General features: G+C 40.0%; 2 protein-coding genes and 1 pseudogene across 2 annotated transcripts in view; 1 reads left to right on the top strand and 2 right to left on the bottom strand.

Annotated features, from left to right (window-relative positions):
- The first annotated feature begins 3,769 nt into the window (after positions 1 to 3,769).
- LOC138027168 (type I iodothyronine deiodinase-like) lies at positions 3,770 to 6,630 on the top strand (annotated as a pseudogene).
- Positions 6,631 to 7,928: 1,298 nt separating this feature from the next.
- On the bottom strand, positions 7,929 to 14,356 carry LOC138027172 (type I iodothyronine deiodinase-like). The gene is made up of 2 exons (XM_068874708.1): positions 13,829 to 14,356; positions 7,929 to 8,914 (listed from the first exon to the last, which is right to left on the bottom strand). Exons 1-2 carry the CDS (start codon positions 14,312 to 14,314, stop codon positions 8,660 to 8,662), a joined length of 741 nt encoding a protein of 246 aa, XP_068730809.1. The 5' UTR covers positions 14,315 to 14,356; the 3' UTR covers positions 7,929 to 8,659.
- Positions 14,357 to 18,785: 4,429 nt separating this feature from the next.
- Positions 18,786 to 23,999, bottom strand: part of LOC138027160 (FAD-dependent oxidoreductase domain-containing protein 1-like) — a 9,981-nt gene continuing 4,767 nt past the window's right edge. Inside the window, exons 4-7 of the mRNA XM_068874682.1 lie at positions 23,396 to 23,538; positions 22,501 to 22,758; positions 21,746 to 21,844; positions 18,786 to 19,299 (exon numbers count right to left, since the gene is read on the bottom strand). Coding sequence (XP_068730783.1) covers positions 19,045 to 19,299; positions 21,746 to 21,844; positions 22,501 to 22,758; positions 23,396 to 23,538 — 755 coding nt within the window. The 3' untranslated portion in view covers positions 18,786 to 19,044. The remainder of the gene's footprint in view (positions 19,300 to 21,745; positions 21,845 to 22,500; positions 22,759 to 23,395; positions 23,539 to 23,999) is intronic.

Here is a 23,999-nt window from a genome sequence, read left to right as displayed (position 1 = left end):
GTGCATAAAGGAAAATTCAGCCTGCCAATTTCAAACAATCGTGGTAACTTTCATATACAAGAGTATCGACAGAACCAGCGGCCGCTAAAATCGACGTCACTTTCGATTTTGCGATTTTACTTGTACAACCAAAAAAGAACGATAAAAAAACTGAACGTGGCAAATCCTAATAGGGCTTCGTTGTTTGCATTTGCAAATTTAGTAACAGTAATAATAAGAGATAACCTCTATTTCTGTTTTTACAACAAACAACTTCTAGTAAAATGGGCACTGTCATGCTACAAGACAAAGAGGCCGACCGAAGTCGAAGGCAACCCGAAAGCTCCTTTTTGTTGTTGTTGTTGTTGTTGTTGATGTCTTTAATAAACCATAAGATAAAAAATACATATCCTATGTTACATAACCGAGAACGGTGTAATGAATTTACAATAATATGCTGTAGCTAAAAGTGAATTATCTAATTATAACAGGTTGTGTTCAAAAATGAGTCTATTTACAAATGTGTTCTTGAAACGTTCGGTTTAAACTCCGAACTGAGTAAAAACTTAATTTAGTACTGAAGCTCACGCGTATGACATTTCTGACAACTTACTGAGAAAATGTAAAATATATCTATGACACAAAATGCAATTCGTATTTAATTTTTGCCGAATTTCCGAGGACACCGTCTCCAAACTTGAAAAAACTCGGGCCAGTTTTTTCAAGTTGTAATTCCTTTCCATCCTCTTCATCCTTGGCTGCAAGTGGCAAAGAATAAAAGCTTCAGTGCACTTCAATCGTTTTTGGCAACAGCATTATTGTTTGGTATTCATTGATGCAAAGACTCTTAAGTGTTTTGGAAGTTTTACTAAAATAGCGTAAGACTGCCCCTTTAAATTACAGATCTATCTTTCTGGTAATCTCTCGCCATTTTCCGAAGTTTATCCGTAGTTGTAATTTACTGTAACTGGACAATTTGTGTTAATTGTTTGTGCAACCCACGGATACGCCCTCATGGGCCTCTTGTTACATAACCTTGGGAACTTAGAGTATTATGTAATCTTTAATTCCAAAATGACGTCACTTGAACCAATAAATAAGTTTGTCAGTGACATTAGCAAAATCTGACATACACATACATACGATGGTTTAACTTATAATACGCGCGGATATTTTGCGAGTTGCGTAATATTTCGGGGCGAGGAAAAATGCGAGCAATCAGCATAATGTCCGCGCGTATTACATGTTAAATCATCGAATGAGAGATTTATTATTCCACTAAAAAAAGGGGTTATTTTACTTCAATTTTATTGGTAAGGGTGTTTTAAAAGACAATGCATCATCTGTTCTTCAGGGTGCGTGCGAACAATGTAAACATCACAAAAAGCCAGCCATGCAAAGATCTTTATGTGATGGGATAAACAAAATGACGAGTAACAAGCGATGACAAGCTAAATTCTCAGGCTTTGCATCTTGTTGAAAACAACTTGTTGCATTGCATTGAAAAACTCCCGTTCCGTCCGTATTTGCCCTGCTCTAAACCGGTCAAACAGGGACACTGCAGTGTATTACCGTCTCACATTTTGCTCGTTCTCTTGACCAAACATGGTAAAATGGCGTAATAGTGGAATAATAAAAGCTCTTATGTTTATCAGATACAGGGCCAAGCTATATTAAGGAAATGTTTTCAACTCGCAGAAATAACCTTAGGGTATATTATCAACCCGATCATCAACCGAGCTGCAACTCTAAGTTTATACATAGATCCTTTTGTTATATCTCTTCACGCTTATGGAAACAATCTACCTGACCGCAGAAGAGCTTTCTGTATTGGCATCTTCAAAAATTTGCTACGTGAAGTAAATCTAAGTACCGATGCTCAGTGCTGCTGCAATCTAATGTATGCACTTCTTAACTTATTCGTACTTCTAGATAGTTAAATATCGTTTTATTTTATATTTTTATATAATTATTTTGCAATTATTTTTGTTAATGTCATATTTATGCAACTCATATTTTATCGTTATTCATTTCATTTTCGTTTTATTTGTAGGGTCACCTTGCCCCTACTTTTGCGAGGACCTTTTTATTTTCTGCTGTCTGAAGTTTCCTTGAGTTGTTATTCAAGTTATTTTGGTTACTTTTAATAGCTGATTTAATTTGTGTGGCAAAACTTTCCGGCGCCGGTTCATTCAGGTTCACAGATTTCGATTTTTTTGTTTCCTTAAATGTCCTTTCTTAGATTAGCCGATATTTTCTTTGGCTTTGCCGATACATGTTTGCATTCTGTACACACCTGGTAACCTGTAATGTAATTTGTATTCGCTAGGAAATAAATGACATTCAAGATAAAGATGACTTTTAGCAATAACGCAATTTGTGGCAAGATCAAATGTGCAGGAAAAAAAAGAATGTTGGTTGTTTTCATGCATTGCACACTTTTTATCTCGAACATTCTCACTTATTGTTCAAGGCTAGTCGCGGAAAGTTTCCGAAGTACACGGATATGCCTCTTGACGGAACTATAAGTCCTTTTGAATGGGAAAAAAATTTGTGAATGAATGATACAGAACATATAAAAGAAATTATCATGTATTTGAATTGCGGAAAATTCAAATTGAAATATACGTGACAGTCGGAGAACATCGCAGTCAAGTTTCGAAGAAAATACTTGTCTGTATTGTGTAGGAATCATAGACTTCTGGTCAGCCTAGTGTAATTCGAGAGTTATTTAGCAAAGCCGTTATTGACTTGTCACGTCTCTGAAGTTTTTAGCACTTTTGTTAAAAGGCTTTAAAGAATTAAAATGCTAAGTAATGTGTCCGGTCTCTTTAGAAGTAATGGCCATTCACGCGCAAACATTGATTAACCAAATTGCTGTGAGTCATCTATATATTTTTGTTGATGGTTAACAGCTACTGCTGAAAATAAAGGAATGGCTGGCATTAAGATAGTAAACCTTGTTGTGGTTGTTACAGGTTTAACGTGGGACGGTGTTCAGTAACTTGAGTTCCATTTCAGGGGAACGGACTCCTACAAATTTTCGGAATAGGGTTTATCTTAATTTCATCGTTAAGGTGGCTTTATATATCTCTGTTGTCATTCATGTCTTGGTATACAGGGTCTTAGACCGTGAGTAAACGTTTCCTGACTCGAACGTGTATCTGAAAGTTACCTGTCTATCATAAATCCCCAAGACAAAGGAAAAGCCGCGGTCATCATTCTATATTGTCAAAAGCAATTCAAGCAATATTGTCAAAAGCAATTTGTTTATTTCAGACGCGTTTAGGACGTCAGGACTGAAGCTAATGGCCGGGGTCAAAAACACCGGGAAGTCGTTTATTATGGCCTGTGGATAGTCAAGGAAAGGAAAACAGGTTGTTATTCTCCAGTTGAGCTGTGGAATGCGAGACAAAATTTCAAAACAAAGGAACAAATATAACAAAGGCATATCACGTTCACGGAAAATTTGATATGTCTTGAAAAAATCGAAAGCAGAATTGGGTAAAGGTTTAAACTGATGATTCAATGAAGACTAAATTGCTCAGAACCCCAGTGTGTCTTTGAGCTGTATCACAACTTCACTTGAAACCATTAACTCCAAACAACTGTGTTGGTCTTCCCTCTTTTCTCGCAAACCGCAAAGCATCGTACTTTATCCACTCTAATTAATGATTTTGTACTTTGAAAGTTTATAGCTTTGTTTAATGTCGAAAGAACCCAAACAAACAAAGAGCTTCCGTGACCCCTCAAAGACCCCTCAAACGAAGGTATGCGATCGCAACAGTTCACTTAACAACAATCCAAAAAATGCTTTAAGTCCAATTATTCTGGGGTTATCAATTCTTCTCATCAACTATAAATTTTGGCCAGTTACTTGTAACGACATAATCCATCGGAAACATCTTTAATTTCTTTGCCGACTTGATTTTCACTAGACACTAGACCTGTCGCCACCATGCTGACAGAGTTGAATCACCGCATCGGTTTGTTCGTCGCAGTTTTGAAAAGCGCCTTCATTGTGGTCATTTTGAGAATAGCGTCTTGTCTGCCCTTCGTCAAGAAACGAGTCCAGAAATTCGAGGAACGAAAGCTGCTGGTTCCGTATCAAAATTTCTGGGATGAATACGCCGGCATGAAAATGTTTGCAGCTGTTTCGAAGATATTTGTTGCCGACCACAACAGGAAAGCTCGACTAGGTTGTTGGGCTCCTAACTGCAAGTTGGTTACTGTAGATGGCGAAGAGTGCAAGCTGCTGGATTTCGCCAGAGGAAATAGACCCCTAGTTGTCAACTTTGGAAGTTGCAGCTGACCTCCATTCTACATAACCTTTCAAAACGGTTTTTCTGAAGTCGTTCGAGATTTTGAAAAGGTGGCTGATTTTCTGATTGTTTACATTTGTGAAGCTCATCCAACAGATGAATGGCGATGGAATGTAAGTTTTTTTTATTCCTTCAAACTTTTATCTGTCTGTTGTTGCATTTGATTTCCAGGACATGACAGTTGAAACGCCCGAGAGATATATTTCATTTTGAGAACGAGTTGCATATGAGAAAAGACACGTGGTATAAAACTTTTGTTTATATAAATTCTTTTACCCTTAGCTATGGGCCCCGGCACGTCGCACATTTGCCAAACTCCCGGACCAAGAAAAGAGACCCCTAAATAAGTCAATCACAATGGGTGCAAAGCTATTATAGTGCAAAATAACTTTTAAATAATTATCATCTTTGCGTTTTGGTGAATGTTAAGCGCAATTTTCGTGGGACAAAAAACAATAACGATAACAAGGCTCTCAATAAGAGACAAGGAACAAACGTGCCGTCCGTTCCTTTAAAAACAACGTCAATTTTCATAGTGTTCGTGCAAATGGGCAAAATGAAGCTGTACAGTACCACCACACCGTGGTTATGCTAAGCACCCGGCATTATTATGATGTTATATGTAAATTTTATGGACCAAAATAGTGCTGATACCCGGTTCCCATCTTCAATGAGGCGTGACTGTTTCGGATCACAACTATTCCCAAGTGGCTTTCATAAATGTTTAGCAAAATGGCAATATTTGCCCTGCTGGTGTTGATGCCGGCAGCCTTTGATCAAGTAGTTATAACTTTTCAAAGCATTCACAGGGCGAACTTGAAAGATCAATACGTGAAAGAAAATTGGGAAAAAACTCTTCTCATCGCTAACAAATGTCATTTTATTGACATGAAAATTATCCGAAATTGGCAATCATTGCGTAAACGGTGGAGCAAACCGTGAATGTCTCTGAAGTCGTCTCAACCAGAGAATTTGTTCATAGTATGTTTTAATACTTACAACTAAAATGAAATGTGAAGATCACTCGAATGCACTTGTCTGTAATTTTCTCTGCTGTAAGTAAGTTTTTAGCCAATGTGAAGATGAATAGTGCTACAATGAATAATGCCTCTTTAAACTGATTGTGGAGCATTACTGAAATTTGGTCTCCCACTGAAGGGAAAGGGTCAGTGAAGAGTCACATGTTATTGAGCTGGACGTTTTCAAACCCAGGTTATAAATTTCTTTATTCTCCTCACCAGTATGCTTGGCAATGTCCTGCGCTTGTTGGGAGAAACTTTATATCATTCACTTTTGAGAGTGAAAGGGCTAACGTTTCATTTGGTAGCATGTGAAAATATGAAAACTATGTAGTGTCTCATTGTGTCGTTTCGCCTTTTACAGAACAATATTGAGATTGCACAGCACAAGACCCTACACGAGCGTTGCGAGGCAGCGAAAATCTTAAAAAAGAACAGTAAATGCGCCGTCCCAGTTGTGGTGGACACGATGGAAAACGAAGCCAGTTCTGCTTATGGTGCATGGCCTGAGAGGCTGTTTATCATACATGAAGGGGAACTGGTCTATGTGGGAGGAACAGGTCCATACAACTACCGCTTGCCAGAGGTGAGGACATGGCTCAAAGACTACACGGGAAAGGCGGAGAATAACAACTGAATGACGAACTATGTCCAATAGTTTACCATCATAAAATTGGTTCAATTAATTCTGTTAGGTGCGATATTACGATGTACTTGTGACGAAGGGGTGACCCATTTTCCCGCCCGATATCTTCTGGCCGGGGAGAGAATGCAAATGACTCAGCCGTTTGGCCTTTTTTAGTCTTCTTTAAAGCCATGCAACGATTCTCGTTCTTTATCTTGAAAAGTTGACCTGACCAAGATGACGGCTTAAGAAACAAAACCTATAAAAGGGACTCTTAAGCTTGAAGGTGGACCTTGTCGACTTAAAAGATCGAGAATCATATAGTGGAGATCCTCTAAATACTGAGAGCGCCCTTAATTGGAAATTTATTCCACATCGTCGCACCTGTGACGAAGCGCCAGAGAGTTTGACTGTGCAAACAAACTATAAAATAGTCCGTTTAGTTCATTAGAATTTACAAATTGCTTGAACGGGTCATCGTTCATGACAACTTCATGTTACTATGTCAATCGCACTTCGACGGACAGACATTTTGTTTTGGATCGAGATTGTAGCTCATCTCTCGAAAGATTCTTTAATATTTCAAAAATAGGTATGGCCTTTTTAAGTTGCTGATTGACTAGGACACACTGTTAAAAGGTAAAAAAAGGAGTAGAAATAAATCTTTGTTCTTTCAAGGACATCATTCTACGGATCTGTTGGTCTTCTCAATTACTACACCTTGGACGTTTGAGATCAAGATAAAGTAATCTGCTTGGCACTCGCATTTAGCCTAATTAATTGTTTCCGGGGCAAGCCCACTCTTTGATGATCCTTCCTTAATCATCTTCTCGCATCTGTTACAAATCTTTAAGACTAATTTGATGAAAGAATTCCTTAGCATACAAGGCGTTGATTACCTTTATTATCTTTTCTCCCTGTATGGCTCGGGTAGTCTGGATCCGATGCTGGGTTTCAATCGCCCTTCTCTCTTAGAAAACGTGCCTCAATATCAGCTAATTGAAAAGACGGCTGGGACACTTAATCTGTATGCTCCACTAAAGTCACGATCGAACAGAGATGGCTCAGTGGTGAGAGCACTCGCCGCCCACCAATGCATGTGTCCCGCGGGTTCCATTCCCAGACCGGGCGTCATATGTCACAGTGGGTTGAGTTTGTTGTTTCTCTACTCTGCACCGAGAGATTTCTCTCCGGGTACTCCGGTTTTCCCTCTCCTCAAAAAGCAACATTTGACTTGATTTGCGTTAATTGTTAATTTCAGTTTACAGTGTCCCCAATTAAGTGCTCCAGCGTTAGAACGACTAGACACGTAAATAAAGTTCCTTTCCTTTTAAAAGTCGTGGCTTAACGGCAATTCTGGGATATTATTCCCAACACAAAGAAAATTACAAGGAGAAGGGGTTGGATTCTTAAATCAACTGTAAGCAACACACACTGCTGCTATCATAGTTGACTAAATTCCGACAAAACCTGAAACCACAGCCGCAAAGTTTGCGAAATTTTGGCAAGGGGTATAATGATCTTACTTATTTCAGTTAATTGGATTTGGTTGGCGCACTGAATGCTTCTGACACCTTTCAAATAGCCTTATTTACTAAAAGGATCACCAGTCTTGAAAAAGTTAAAAAAAAAGCGATTAAAAACGGAAACAAGAATACAAGAATTAAAATTAGCCTTACATCGCCAGCACTTGTTTGAGCCTGGTTTCACTAGCAACTGCGGCACAAGCGTTTGTGCGTTCGCTTGCGTTGTGTAAAAGCAAAACACAGCATAGGACAAGGAACGCCTGGGCAATTAAAGCACTCGTTCCAGATTCCCCACGTCTGAGCAATTTGGTGATCTGTTGATTTTGATGCCTATGTCGACGTTTGTTTTCACTTAGCGTAAGCTACTTACGTTTGCGCTTCTGTTTGCGTGGCTAGTAAAAACCAGGCTTTAGCTTCCGGATCGTTAGCAAAAATTTATTGACGACATCAAAGGAAATTGCAGTTGACTACAGAACTTTATTCCATCTTCGATTTCATCCATCACCTAATTCCAGTCATTTTTTATCCTACGTGAATAAATGTGTGTACTTCGAGCCAAAGAATATCTTTAGGGGATTTTCGATCTTTAGCTGTCATCTGTCACATTTCATTCATGGTACAAAACCTGATATGGAAGCCGGTGAACAGTCCTCGTAATGAAGTCAATTGGGAAGTTAAGTTTTCTTTTTCTTGGACGGAAACATTTCATTTGAATAAGTAAATTAATAGGTTAAATATAGCACGAACGGAAGTCAGTCTTCTAGACGAATGTTGCTCTTGAGGTCACTTTAACTTCGCCATGAAAAGCTCTCTTACACACCCAAAAAATTGGCACGTCACAAAATAGCGGCACCGTTTACTAATATTTGGAATGCCCAGTACACCTCCAGAGATGTACTCGGCACCCCTATAATTTCTCGCACCGGTGCCTAATATGCCTTCTGTTTGTTCTGTTTACACACGAAAAATTTACCGTGCCGTGTCCGAAAAACATAGGTAAGGCAATATTTCGGAGTGCGGTGCCAGATTTTTTTTGCTAGTAGTGTAAAGAGGGCTTAATAAATATGTCTAAATAAAATAATGTATAAAATCTTGCAAATATATGGCTTGTAAAAGCGCAACTGCTAAACGGAGAAACGCCCATGCATATAAATATCTGGCTATTTTTATTTAACAAAAGCGCCAGTTTTACTGATTTTTCCAGTTTTCAAGCCAGCATTTCACTTCTTCTAAGTCGTAATTGTATGGGCCCATTCCACCTTCGTATACGATCTTCCCTTTTCGAATAATAAAAAGTCTCTCAGGAAACGCTCCATAGGCTTTCGTAGCTTCGTTTTCCATCGTGTCTACCATGATTGGAGCGGGGCATTGACTGGATTTCAATATTTCTGCTGCTTCGCACCGCTCCTTTAAACTTTTATGCTGTGGGATTTCGACGTTGTTCTGCAAAAAGAAATGACAACAAACATTCATACAGTGTGAGATATAAAACTGAAATAGCATACACAGTCGGGTTATGCCTTTTTGCAATCTGATTGGTTCAAGGCGAGTGTTTGGTTAGTCACTTTACATCCAACGCATTCGTAGGTTACATAAGTCTAACTATAAGTCCTCATCTACATCAAGGACGGGGCCTACCATTGTTCTTACGCACACGCTTTGCGAATCATTCCTATGGGTGGTGATTACTAATACAGTGTGATTTTTGCGCGGTTTAAAACTATATATGCGGAGAAAGAAGAACTTAGTAAGTGCTCTTAGTACCCAAAAAGAAAATTGGGGTAACCATGCATTTTTCAGATATACGTGATATAATCAGTAAGCTTCGATTTTTCGACAAACCACATAACGACGATCAACACGTGAGCGTTTTTTAAATGTTATCGTTTTCACCGTCATCGTTTTTATTGGGTTCCGTTTTCCGACCTGTCCACACTTGAACTGGAGCGTTTTCAAAACGATACGTTCTCAAAACGCCGACCAGTTGGCTAAGTTAATAAAGGATCGGACTACGATGCTCGGAAGCATGCAGAACCGGATTTAGAGGGGAGAGGGATGGGACCGTGGCGTTCCCTTTTCCCCTGTATTTAAAGAGCTTCTGTAACCAACCGACTTTCAAGTGGTACAGTGTGTATCAGACGGTTTTACTTTAGATAATGATTAGTTCAGTTTCAGAGCTTTTCTTATATTAAATACATTTTACCTTGATAGTTATACATCACGTATGAGAAATTGAATATATAATGCATATCAAATATGAAAAATTATGATAATAAGCTCACTGCCTTTCAAAAATCCGAGCGACACGTTAAATGTAACAGGCGTTTCTCTTTTTTTTATGAAATGACGAGGAAGCCTGGACAAAAATAATTTTTCTGATAGAGGGCATGTTGGAGGGTGTGGGGGGGGGGGGAGGGGAGGGGTGCGCTTTCGCCGCAATTTCTTCGGCCTTCATTTTCTGGATCCGCATGTGGTCGACCTGGCTGTATTATAGCCAATCTCGACCCCAGAGCTCTTCTCTTGGCCCGGACTTCTGAACAAATGAGACCACACAAACAAAGATCCAAATAAGACTCTGTCTATTTACCGGGTGCTGGATCTTTCACTTTCACTTATACAAAACGCTTCACTTTTGAAACTTCTTTCGAATGCCTCCGTTTTCCTCGGCGTGTTTGGGCGTTTTAGTGTAGATAGCAGGCCAAAACCGCATAGGAAAATTACGTGTGGATGGGACCTTAGCAAACGCACTTCCACAGCTTGCTGGTTTGTCTTGATTTGCGAATGTGCTAAGGTTTCTCCAATCTCAACGAAACCTTGGCAATCTTGAGAAACTCAGTTTGTTGATTAGGACTGAAAACAACTTAGCTTTGATCCGTGGTAAAGATACCATCATTGAATACAGTGACATATGCTGAAATTATATCTATCTAAGAGTCGCTTTGTTTTAACTCTAAGAAGGTGCTTCGGTCTAAACTTGTATTATTTTATGCTGGTGATGTTGCCGTATATGCTTTTCGGTTGCCAGATTCTAGCAGTCGGTTATACAGCAGCGACCCCAGCTGTTAATTCTGCTGTGAAATCCTTAAGGCAGATTTGTGCCGAAAAAGTCAGTAACCCGGCAGCCTTATTTTGATTTGCTGATTACTTTGATTGGTTCTAGAAACTCGGCGAAATTCGTCATAATGAGAAAATTGCACCAGGGCGTCTCTGCTATGCTGTGGTAAACGTTTTATAGGGGATTACTGCAGATTTGCGTATTAGCTCAATAGATTAGCCTGATTTCTTAAGTTTCGAGGCGACCAAGACCTTTTCGCCTCTAAAAGTGTCGGGACTTGGCAAACGTTTCGCTGGCAAATACTTGCAACAGTAGCTGAACTGACAGTGTTGCGTGGAAATTTACTGTCGGATCCCCTAATCATGACCCGAGTGTATGAGTCATGCCCATTTCACTCTTGGTTGATGTGCGATTAGAAATTTTAAACCAAATTGCATTAATACGCTTGCACGACCCAGAGTGGAGGTTAACTATCAATAGAGTTATTTCCGTAGAGTTATGACTTAGAGTTAACGACTGCCAAAATCCTGAATTCAAGATTTTGTACTGCCAAAATCCTGAATTCAAGATTTTGGACTGCCAAAATCATGAATTCACGATTTGGCAGTCCAAAATCTTGAAGTCAGGATTTTGGAGACTTAACTTTAACTCTACGACGTAACTCTATGAAAATAACTCTAAGAATAGCTGTCCCCCCCTTTCCCCCCCCCCCCCCCCTCCCCAGAATGCAATACAATTCAGTGGCACACCTGTGTATTAATGAAATGGACGAAAAATAAAGCAGGATTATTTCCGCCTTTTCCGTTGGAATGTTTGTCCCCAAAGACTTAAAGTGCCCCTAACCCCAAAATATTATTTTCGCTAAAATGAATCTTTGCTCCTGTTCGAAACGCATTGCAGCAATTTTTTCCTTTTTCTAACAAATCCTGCCATTTTATAGGCTTCGAAAGTTGCGAAAATCCAAGCATCTTTTTTTCACGACCGAGTCAGAAGGGGAGTGGGTCTATTCCTCATTTGACGTCACAATCTACTTTGCATGCATTTTTACAAAGAGTTAATGCAATGTAAATCAGTTTGTGACGTCAACTCAGGAATAGACCCACTCCCCTTTTGACTCGGTCGTGAACAAAAGATGCATGGATTTTTGCAACTTTGGAAGCCTATAAAATGGCAGGCTTTGTTAGAAAAATGAAAAAATGGCCGCAACGCGTTTCGAGCAGATGCAACGATTCATTTTAGCACAAAAATATTTTGGGGTTAGGGGCACTTTAAAGGTTATCTGTTGGGTTTTAAAGTCAGCCATCTTACGACCTAAGAAAGATATCGAGTGACTCATAATTCTTATGATATTAAAGCTATGCAAATCTTTGACTTCTTAAATTAGATAAGTATGTGATAGAAGTAATCTTCTTCATGAACGACCTTCAGGCGACTTCCCTATTGAGTTATTTGTTTACATTTACTTGTCTTTTTGTTTGTTTGGACTTAACAAAAGGATCTGAAATAATTGCTTACTTCTCTCTGCTTCCGCAGCAGTAAACCGCTTTCGGGGTCATTGGCCCTTTTGTCGAATTTTCTGAAAAGCTATTTCTCTTAACTAACTGCGATCCGCTTACGCTGAATAGCTGATCTTTAAAGTTTTTTAAACAAAAAAGCTACCACGCCTTAAAAAGCCTTCCTTTCGAAGTTACAGAGAAATTTTATTGCACCCGAATAATATACGCACGAAATATTAGAAGATGTGCCTCTTCACTTTGACTTTAGACCACAAACAAAGGTTGTGAATATTTAATGCTTTAAAGACACTTTTCAGAAGAAAAATAACCGCGAAATTGACATGCAGTGATGTTGATATAACGTTAAATCTGCATGGAATTCTTAAGCCACCTTCAAATTTACTCGGTATCTCAATACGTTTACACATAAGCAAATTGCGATTATCGCTAATTTCAACACAGAACGTGCAATAAGCGCTTCAAATCGGTCGTCATTGCCTTTAGCTGTAAAGATCTTATATTAAGTCTCTGTCGTATTTTAATGATGCAAAAAACTTTTTAATTTAAATGCGCGATTGAAAATAGCCAATCCTCAAGTATGTTGAATGAATTAACGGTTCGTGTAATTTGTTCGAAAACTGTTGTCGGCAAGTTCCTAAGGCCGATATACATGAAGGGTTCATCAGCTACACTTATTGACTTTCGTGTATAAAACAATCAAACAAGCTTTTAAATACTTGAAAAAAAGCATCGCTTTATCTTAATTAAAGATCGAGTAGTGCTGGTCCTTGATTTCTTAGTCACATTTTAGAAGATTTCCAATGAACCGTAAACGTTTTGCTCAGGAGATGAAGGGAAATTATAAGCCAAACGCACGGTTAACTCCACGAATTTTTCAAGTCTGAACCTACCCCTCTCGCTGTGTTTTATTACAGTGGAATTACACCTTTCTTTATCCCTACCCGCGGGATACTGCCCTTCAAAGTGCTCCTTGTCGGTCAATCCAGTAAGTAAATTCTTCAGCGCAATGATCACTCAAAACATGATAAAAGCTATTGAACAGCGTAATTCTTCCTTTACGTTTAATTAACAATGCTCTCGTTGCCTTAAATTTCTCCCTATCAATGTAATTATAAGTGAAAGCTGTGCTTTGCTGACAAGCAGTTTCTAGAGGTTTGTAGAGGTGTTTTACATGCTAAATAAATCGGAACGAATCCATGATTGAGACTACTGCCAAGTCTTTTAAAAGTGGTATGAACATTTCCAACTATGTAATCTTGGATCGGCAACGAGAGAGAAGCTAGAAGCCCCTTCGAATTCCTTCATTCAATGGACTACTGCTTCAGTCTAAATCCACAACCCGGGGCATTTTTTAAAATCATCAAATTGGAAGAAGGGGAGGTGGGAAGGTGGCTGGGGAGATATATGACTAAACATTGATGGGTCTTAAAGGGTCTTAAAGTTAAAATTTGAAATGTCCCAGATTGTAGCTCGGTTTTCATTAAGTAACAAAGTTATCTCAGAAATTTTAACCCTTTCACTCACAAGATGTGTATGTTAATTCTCCTTATTGACTGCCATACATTACTTTTTACGTCGGTTATTAGCCTTCGAGTAAGCTCTCGGAGTGCATGGCGGATGCAGGCTAATCAGTTAAGGGAATTTGAGATATGTCTAGACAAAAAAACCTCAGGTGATAAATTTCTTTATTCTCACCACCAGTCTGCTTAACAATGTATTGATCTTGTTAGGAGAGAATTGATATCAATCACTCTTGGGAGTCAAATGGTAAATAAGTGAACTTACATTCCATTTCCATCCGTCTGTTGGGTGCGCCTCATTGATGTAAACGACGAGAAAATCAGCTACATCAGCAAAATCGCGAACAACTTTTTTAAAGTCGTTCTGGAGACGGATGAAGAACGGAGGTCAGCTACAGCTTCCGAAGTTAAGAACCAGAGGTCGGTCTTCACGTTCAAAGTCAAGCAGCCTTTTCAAGGAATGTCCATCCGTCGAAACCAGCTTGCAGTTAGGGGCAGGCAAGCCTAGCTTAGCGGTCTTCTTCAATTCGGTCAGTTCCTGATTTACCACTATTTGCACCATTGACCAACTGCACCACGACTGCCAGAAATCTTCGTAAGGCACTAAAAAGTGCTTTTCGTTGAATTTCTTGATTTTATCTTGGATAATAGGCAGCGATGAAGCTATCCTCACCAAGCCAATTGCTAGAACAGTGCGAAGAATGGTGAACGGCCATGCTACGGCGTAACAAAGCCAATAATTTAAAACCATGATGTGCTGAGAAACAACGACTGCATGGTCTGGTTTCAGTTCGCCCCTTATATACTCTCGAGAAAGACGTCACAGGTTTCATAACTTCACTTGCTGACATTTAAATAACAAAACCCTTGGTTTCCTGTTTGCAGCAATTAAGAATATTGCCCTTGATCGCGCAGCCCGGCAAAATCGAGATGCTTTCATCATGAGCTGAAACAAACCACAAACCCCAAAAATTTCACCCACTTGCTTTACATTGCAGAAATTGTGTTCGATCTGTTGAACTTCGTTAAGACTCCTAAGATGTTTGTTTCACCAGTGGCGGGCAAAATCAAATCATATTTACCTGTCATGTAATCACCAAAAGGTACTTCATTGAAGCACTAAAGTGTCCTAATCTTGATGTTTCTGAGAACAGAAACACTTTCATCAACTACGCTGAATTCCTCAAATGCGGGTGACCTCAAAAAGGACGATTTAAAAACAAGCTGCTTTGAGGTTTCCGATGTTGAATAAGAATATTTTCTTTTTGGAATACAAACCATGGTTTGAAACTCACGTGGAACTCTGTCATCACGGAGGGATGCCGTGGACAGAAAATATCATGCACGGTCTTAACCAGAAGACAGCAATTAACACAAAATAACTGTTCTTGCTAGTAGGTCGACTTAAAAAAAGGGCGCGTACAACTTACAAGCCATCTGGACTAGAATATTCGGCTCTTTTTGCCCTTTTCCGGAAATTTATCACCTGTTCTGTTTCGGCAATGTCATAAGCTGGGTGTGTCATGAAAAGCAAGTGCTTTTAAATTGCGTAAGTCCGACGGAGGCTCTTCTATTAAAAAAAAGCAAGCAGCGTCACTTCAGAAACAAAAAAACAAGGCACTATTTTTTGGGACGCGTTCAAATATTCCACAATCATAATACCTTGAAAGAGGGTAGTTTTCGAGTAGTCAGTCTCTCCAGGGATACTATTTAAAGAATTTTCACAACTAGCATTGCCTCTTACCAGAAGTTTCTTCAGTAACCAAGCCTTTGAAACGAACCCAAGAAAGTGACCCACAAAGCGAGCCCACTCACTTCGTTTAGTATAATGGATCCAGCAACTACGATTTAGTGAATCTATCATGGTTTTTCCCTTGTGCACGTAGTCTCTGTCAATCACATAAGCTAACATGGTGCCTTCGACGGCATGGAAAAACAATCAAGTTCCTTGCCTTCAAGTGCCCTGTCATACTCTTTCGTAAACAGAGTGCCACCACCACCAATCGAACTGAAGTCGAGGGATATTACAATTTCCTACCACATATTGATCAACAACTACGAAACAAAATTGTGTTTACAGACCTGCCAACTCTCACGGTTCTGCCGTGAGTCTCACGATATTTTGTCATTTCTCACGGTCTCACGACAAGGCTCCTCAATCTCACGGGTTTTGGGAAAAATCATTCTGAAATGATTTAAGTTGTTGAATCAGAATAAAAATGGGAAATTAACGAGGAATGCTTGCGCCATAAATTGAAAAACTAATAAAGAAGAACATTGTTCTTACTTTTTTGTACCCAGCTGTGATTTCCTCGATGGAAAAGGGGTTTGCTTAATCTTGATCGGGAAAAAAATAGAATCTCACTATTTTTTATAGAATCTCCAGATTTTTTTTCATTGGTCTCCAGATTTTCCTTTATCATGGGTTGGTAGGTCTGTGTTTACTTAAACGAACGAATGATTTTCTCGCTCTCGTTCAATATCTTTTTATTGATCTACCCTTCTCTCTGCTTTCCATCCTTTATCTTAAGAATTACTGACCAGTGACGCAATCAAAGCTTACCATGAAAAATAAACAGATGAACGTTCCTCCCTATGTCAAGGAACTACTTGTCTACCTGCCATTTCCTCGTTTGTGCAGTAACAAGTCTCAAGTCTCAATTGCAAAGTATGAATCAGTCATTTGGGTGCAAACCCACTCTGGACAAAATAACATTTTGATTTCCAATAACACGCATGTATGTTGTGCAGTTCTCTTCCACGTAATATCATTGACTATATCTCGTTATCGACATTCAAGAGCCTTGTACGAGAGCATAACTATCGAGCTCAGCTAGACATTAATCGTAAATTCATATGGAAATTACGACAAATTATGTTATTTGTAGATTTTTACAGTTTCCTCCTTTTAAACTTTTCCTAGCATCTACATCATCTCCTTTATATGTCCTTAGTATCAATCTAACTATTGTTACTAATAAAATTATGTAATATCTATGCACCTCTGAAGACCTGTGCATTTAGCTGAATGGCCCACAAAATTTAGCTAAAGGTTATATAGCCCCATTCACCTCAAAATGACTCGCACTAGCTTAGTACACCTAAACGTCTGTTTGGAATCATGCAATCGTTGGAAAACGTATTTCTTTCTGGACACAGTCCATACCAAAGTGAAATTCGGCTGTGAAATTAAATTCATCCAACGGTTAGATAACAGAAAGCCACACGAATACACGTGCCTGGCCGAGGAATGTCAAATACGCGGTCCAATATATCTGCACTTAAAACAAGTCTCATATGGCGCCAAACGTCACCATCACTTTGTGTCATTTTTAATTTTGTTTCCTCTCTTCAAGTGAATATTGTGTAGAATGCAAGTGGTTATTCCGGATTCCAACGAAAAACCCGTCTAAGATGAAATATCCGTACATTGGACGTAAAATTCGTCTGAGACGAGTTATTCGCCTCTAGTATAAATAGCCCTTATGCCCAATTTTAGCATGAGCTAAATCCCAGAGGAGCAAACCCTCGTGCGAACAGCATTGCATGTACAAATGATGTCAATCATTTTGTGCAAACGAGGCTTGGTGGTGAAATTAGCTAGTCAGACGTCATCACGCATAAGGCCCATTCGACCAATATTGTTCAGTGGTTGTGAAATGGAAAATAATCGTACTGCAAGTGCGGCAAGCTGCACGTTCAGCACGCACCCCCACAAAATCGAACAACATGAAATTTTAGGTTTTGACAAGACATTTTAAATGACCTGTTTATTTTCTACCTTCAGTTTAAAACCGTTCGTGCCCAACCAGTTAAAGGATAGTTCACCCGAATTGTACAAGGTGAACAGGATGGAATAATCGCAAAATACTTACGACAACCTATTCTTGACTGACGTTTCCGTTGCAGCTGCTGTTGTATGTCGGCATGACGCTGACGTCAGAGGTGTAAATTTTCGACATAACTATGCCCAATAGTCAACCTGCTTCCAATTTGAACTGTAACTTTCGAAACTCTGTACATCTTTCCATGTAAGATTATTATTATCATTTTTCTTTTTTTACAAGGATAGAAGTATTTAAAGATAAAAAAAATAATTAAAACCCGGCGAACGCTTTCGACATCAGGTCATCTTCAGGGAGAGAAACGACTCGACAAGCGCAGAATTTTAAAAGGCTTCATGATAGACTGTAAAAGATGCAAACGATGCGGCCGACGGTAGGGGCGGTGGAACGTATATCACACACAATATACTTTGTGTCGGGAGGGGGGGGGGGGGATAACAAGCAAGCGTCTGAGACGTTAACTTGTAGGGGGTTCTGGGTTCTGGGTTCTGGGTTTGGGTGCGGATGCTTTCGGTTCAATTACTGCTCTTGTCTCTTATATCATTATGGTGCGAGGTTTGTGCTGATGACTTAATTAATAGGGTGCTTTAGCAACTACAGCGGGAACGGCTACAAGAACGTAGCCAAAAAAGCGCGCTCAAAACTAACGAGCAACCCGGCACTTTCAAAAGCGCGCGCTCACGATGCAAAACTTGTCCTTTCATTGTTAACACTAGCAAGATATCGGGACCTAAGCGATTTGTTGAGATCAACGATCGTTTCACATGTACCTCCGCAAATGTCATTTATTGCATAACCTGTACGTTATGCTGCAATAAATTATACATTGGCGAGACAGGTAGACGACTTGGTGACCGATTCCGCGAACACCTTCGCGATGTTGAGAAGAATGACAAGGATGGATCTAAGCCAGTCGGTCGTCATTTTAATCTCCCTAACCACTCCAAAAAACACATGGCTATCTGCGGTCTTTCCCTACATCTAGGTACGACGGAAAGCCGCAAGAATCTGGAACAAAAATTCACCTTCCAAATCGGCACCCTTAATCCTCACGGTATTAACGAACGCTTTTCACTTAACTAATACATTCCTATTTTTTAACGTTGCCATGTTACCACCAATAGCGTAGCTCCTACTCTACTATAAAAACTACACGTAACCCATAATCCCTCGATTCGCTCTGACGAAGGGCTAACGCTCGAGACGTCAGCTTTTAGAAGCTCTGTACGGTGGCCAATTAACATTATCAACTCCGTTGATAAAACCAAATTTTTGTATACTACTTCCCCACCGACGCAACGCCCAAGTTTCTTTAGAATCTACCCCCTTTATAAATTTCAATTGACCGAATACATCTTTCTAAATAGTACCGTTGAATAGTTGAAGACATCGGTCTTTATTTGTTATTGTCGGAGATGACTGAATGGGGCATTTAAATTATAGCTCTTGGCTCATTCAAAATGAAAAAGAGAAAACACTGATTACACTTGTGACGCTTCACACAGGCAAGAGAACGTCAACCTCCAGTCAAGATTGACTTTCGTGGTTGGCATGGCACCTTATGTACAGTACAATTCGCCCGTCGTAGCCTGCCTCTCGGTACTTGTATTACTGTTTCCTTAAAACCACTCCTGAGCTATATAATATTCTTTTCTCTGACTGGTTCGTTCGTCAAAAAGCGCTCGAAACCAAGCGCTGTAAGATCAATCGTTCTAAATCCGCCATCCAAGATAATTTCACTGACAGCTCGTCCTGCCGCAGGAGACTGCATAACGCCATGGCCGCTAAAGCCATTCACGAAAATGAAGTTTCTTATCTCCGGATGGCGTCCAATAATGGCGTTTTGATCCACAGTGTTGTATTCGTAATGTCCAGCCCAAGCACTTCGCACCTAAGACACGATTTGTAAAAAAAAAAATACATGATTATCCGACATGGGGCTCCAACTTTTAAGTCACATGCAGGGGCAATGTGAATCGGTTGGGACTCGATAGACAGGATCGCCAAACCAGGATGGGTACATTGACAGTAATTCAACCCATCAAAAGCGTCACCTTAATAATTTGCGTCAGAACTTTTCACCGACCGAGCCACCATCTGCAGCGGGGTCAGCTTTTGCTCATTACCCCTGGGGTTGGGAATTACGAAACTTGCGCCGGTAAGAAATAGCGCAATGACCATCGGCCACGATACTTCACAGCAACAAAAGAAAAAGTTAAATTTTACCATGTTATTCATAGCCTGCTTGCAGGAGGTAATTTGTATTTCGGTCGCCATTTTGGACGGGTGAAAGTCGGAAGATCTGGGACGAGTGGGAAATACACTCGTCCCAGATCTTCCGACTTTCACCCGTCCAATATGGCGACCGAAATACAAATTACCGCCGGCAAGCAGGTTATGTTATACTTCATCCTCGCACTTTTCTAGATAACTTAAGCAACTGTCTCTCATAGACACCTGAAATATTCTGGCTTAAAAAGTTGACCTGCTCCCCATAGCTCAGTTGGTAGACCATCGCACTGGCATCACAGAGGTCATGGGTTCGAATCCAGTTGAAGCAGCCTGAATTTTTCAGGTGTTTATAAGAGAGACAAATATTGCTTAAATCGTGCAGATAAGTGCGAGGCTCACTTTTATCTTTCGTCTATAAACCGCACTTCAAATGTACAATTTCTTTCATTCATCAAATGAAAGTGTTTGCCTGAATAATGCTTTCTTCCCAAAGCTTCCGTCCATCTGGTACTTCAATGCCTACCATTTCCATGGTGTACCAAACCACTACCTCACAAGCTACTCAAATTACTGTTGCATTTTACAAATTTTAGTTAACTGTTACGTCTGAAGATGTAAGTTGAGACATACGAAACGTTAAGTCAGTAAAAATTTCTTTCATTTATGCGCTTGTTTAGCCTCATGTTTGTCACCGCAGTTTGCGTTCTGTTTCTAATCAACCTTTTTTGGCCAAAAACGAAAAGTACCCATGTTTCAACTTAATGGCTGACACGCGACTAGCTAAGTTAATTCATTTGTGTCAAAATGAGTTTTCATAATTTCATGTATTTTTTGTGACCAGCAGGAAGAGGCCTCTAATCACAGACAAAAACCAAGACTATTTTAAAGCGTTGAAAGCTGAGCACAAAGTTAACCATTTCCTAACGCATGGTTTGGTACAACACCGTAAAGTGATGTCACTTTACTGAGACAACAAAGCCGAGCGCAAGCATCGAAGCTTATCGCTTCTAAGATTTGGGCCCAGCTTTGTTCTATAAAGATATCCTGTCATTTTACACTACTATAGGAAACGCCAATCTCAGTTTCTTGGCTTCGTGACGCGCAACGTCCCCTCCTCCACAGGAGAAAAGCGTTATGATAGGAGAATCTCTGCTTACATTATTTTGCCTTATTAGCAAGGTTATCGTTTTCCAATCAGTCAGCCAAGAAAAAAAGGACTGAATATTGAAAGTGCATCGCATGATGAGCTATCTGTGAAAAACTGAACCCGATATACCATTTGAAATTTTACGAAGAATGTATGGGGGCAGGGGTCATTAGCGCTTTTTTCACCCAAGAATTTAGTTTTCGCTGGCTGATAACTACCTCGTTGTCAAAGCTAAAAGGCTTAAAACTGGAGATTTAACCAAGTTTAAAAGTCAATTTCTTTTACCTTTTGAAGACAATTGGTGAATGGCACAATGCCTTCTGTGAGCAGACTCTTCGTACGGGGGCCGCGGAGAGGGAGGGGTTGTTTTCTCTTAGACCTTTCCCCCCTCCCCTCACACTTCCGTGACCCATACCAAGACCTAGCCCCTCCTCCCCACTTTCAAACGTACTCCGCGTCCCTTGTCGTATGTTAATGGTACAAAATGCAAACAATGACGTTAGCAATGATTCCCTTATATCACGAATATTTGACGACGCAGTATATATAAAAGACGTGTGCTCACATCACGAATCTACGAGTTCGTTACGAACTCACAAAATGACCAGCTCCCAGTCAGTTGACTTTACGGCTCAAGCTGGCTCAAACTGACAAAGTAATGCACCGATATCCCAGGGGTCAATTTCCTTTTAAGCCTGAAATTTTCAAGCTTTTCCATTGGAGGGTGTAACTACAGGTCGCAGCTTGCAGATTAGGGTTCCAGGTCATTGTTTCACCGCAGCTGAAACAACCCAAACCATGTTTCAGCCGAAGGTTAGCATTTTTGTGAAGGTTTACGTTGTTTCAGTTATGGTAAAACAATGACCTGCAACCCCCTGCGTTTCCATCGTTACTGTAACTTTCGCCATAACTGCGATGATCTCAAGAATCTTAAAATGCCACAAAAATTGTAACTTACCTTTAGACATTCAAAGGCTGGTATCCTGTGAGCTAACTTTATCCAATATCTTTCGTAAAACAAATCATAGTCCACTTCTAAGTCTGATGATTCGTAGTCCTAAACAAAAAGGAAAAATGAAGTAAACAACATTATTATCCATCTCTATTAGTAATAGAGATAGTGTTAGTTTTTGCACAGAAAACGCACGAAACGAGTACAAATATTCCATGATATTTGTACAGTTAGTTATTTGAACAGTAGAGGACCGGTTTGACTAGTTAAGGTGCTGATGTTTGCCCCGCGCTTGTCACATACAAATCGGTGGCTCCAAAGGGATTCGAACTCATGACCTCTGCGATGGCAGTGCAATGCTCTACCAACTGAGCGATGAAGCCACTCAGTTGCATGGGAACAGGTCAATGTGTTCGGCTCATGCATGTGTTCCCGTGAAAGGACTGCTGAATGAATTAAATGTTTATTTGAAGTGCTGTGTGATCCCCTGTTAAAGCTGCCTGAACATTTTCGGGTGTATATGAGTGACAATTGCTTAAGTTGTCCGGTTAAGTGCAAGAATCACTCTGTCAAAAAGATTTACGATCCTTAGCCCGCGAGCTGCTCTCCTCACACGACTTACACGATCTCGCTGACGGCTGACGTGTCAGCTAATCCACTCAGAATGCACACATTACAGATAAGGAGCGCATAACCAGTCCGGATGATAATCAGCTCATAAGGTCGACTAGTCACAACTAACATTCACAACAGAAACCAACCTCTTCCACTGGTCCTCCACAAACAAACCTGTGACCTTCATGACGAAGATATACACCTGAATAATCTATGATAAAAGGCATGGCAGCCTTAGCGGGGGCCCCGGGACAATCGACCACAAAGACACAACGCTTTCTCGGCTCAACCGGTAAATCAATCCCAAGCTTCTTTGCGAAATACCCTGCGTTGGGACCTGCAGCATTGACCAGTACTCCACAGTGAATGACTTCTGCCTGCTTTGTGGAGCCACCAGTAACGACCTAAAATGATAATAATCATCCACATGACTTCATATTCGATCTCTCAGCAGAGCCTCTTTAATTTATCTCTGTTTCTGTTTACGCAGTACCCAAGAATCTATCCCCTATTTTTTTCGAACAGTGTATGGTTTCTCAACAAAGAAACTTGAACTCTCCAATCTCCTAAAATATAAATAAGGAATGAGAACCGCACTGATTGTAAGAATGATATCTTTATTTTAGTCTCTAGGTTACGTGGGCGGCGCAGTTAAGGGCTCTTTTTCTTTGGGAGTTTGAAAATCAAATTAAGTTAAACAGATACAAATAACTGTCTGTTTTTGGCAAGAGAGGAAAAGCGGAGTACCCGGGGAAAAGCTCTAGCAGTACAGTGGAAAACCAATTAGGGAAACAGATGGCAAACACAAGATAACTGCCTGCAGCTTTGCCCAGCGATAAAAAAATAACTTTTGTCTACTTGACAGACATTGGTTTTAGCATAGACCTTAATCCCTGATCATAGTAAAGAAATGGTGATACACCACCTAATCAAACGAGTAGCGCCCTATATCAGTGCCCTGAAATTAAACAGTTGTCATTTTCTCGCTCAAATAAACCTTCACGACTATCAGAATCATACACGAATACTTGAATCTCAAACCTGGACACCTCTGATTTGTCCATTCTGATCTTTAACAAAGTCCACGGCCTCAGCTCTTACGTAATCTACACCCAGAGATAATGCCTTCCTCTTGAATGCATTTAATAACGACCAAGGGTCAAAATAACCTTCACAATCAGTACCTTCAAAGCAATACGACAATTGCAACAGTTAACCTATATTTAGGACTCAACATTAGACGAACGAATAATGAAATAAATTTGTTTCTTTTGTTAAGTAAGTCAAATCAAATGATTGAAAGGGAAGTGAGAAAATTGGATCTAAAGGGCGCAGTAACACATTTATCAGAGCGTGCTAGCATCGTCAACGGGTGTAACTTCGAGTATGAGTTCTGCGATTTTGATTACTGCGCATCCGTACTGCGCAGACCGGCGTGTTCAACTTGTCCCGTCAAGTTGGTCTGCGACGACTTTACATCGAAAATTTCGTAGTGGAAAGTACGAGTGTGTCAAAAGAAAATTGCGTTTGCTTTTCGACGTTAACTGTAAAGGACTTCACTAGAAAAGTGAAAACACCAGCAACTCATTCAAAACTGGCACCGAAATGTGAACTTCATCCCATAATTGTATTTTCTGCAGACTGG

This window comes from Montipora capricornis, chromosome 2 (assembly GCF_036669925.1).
Source record: "Montipora capricornis isolate CH-2021 chromosome 2, ASM3666992v2, whole genome shotgun sequence".
NCBI classification, from domain to species: domain Eukaryota; kingdom Metazoa; phylum Cnidaria; class Anthozoa; order Scleractinia; family Acroporidae; genus Montipora; species Montipora capricornis.
Note: the sequence above shows the minus strand (reverse complement) of the source record. Positions and strands in the feature narration are given on the sequence as shown.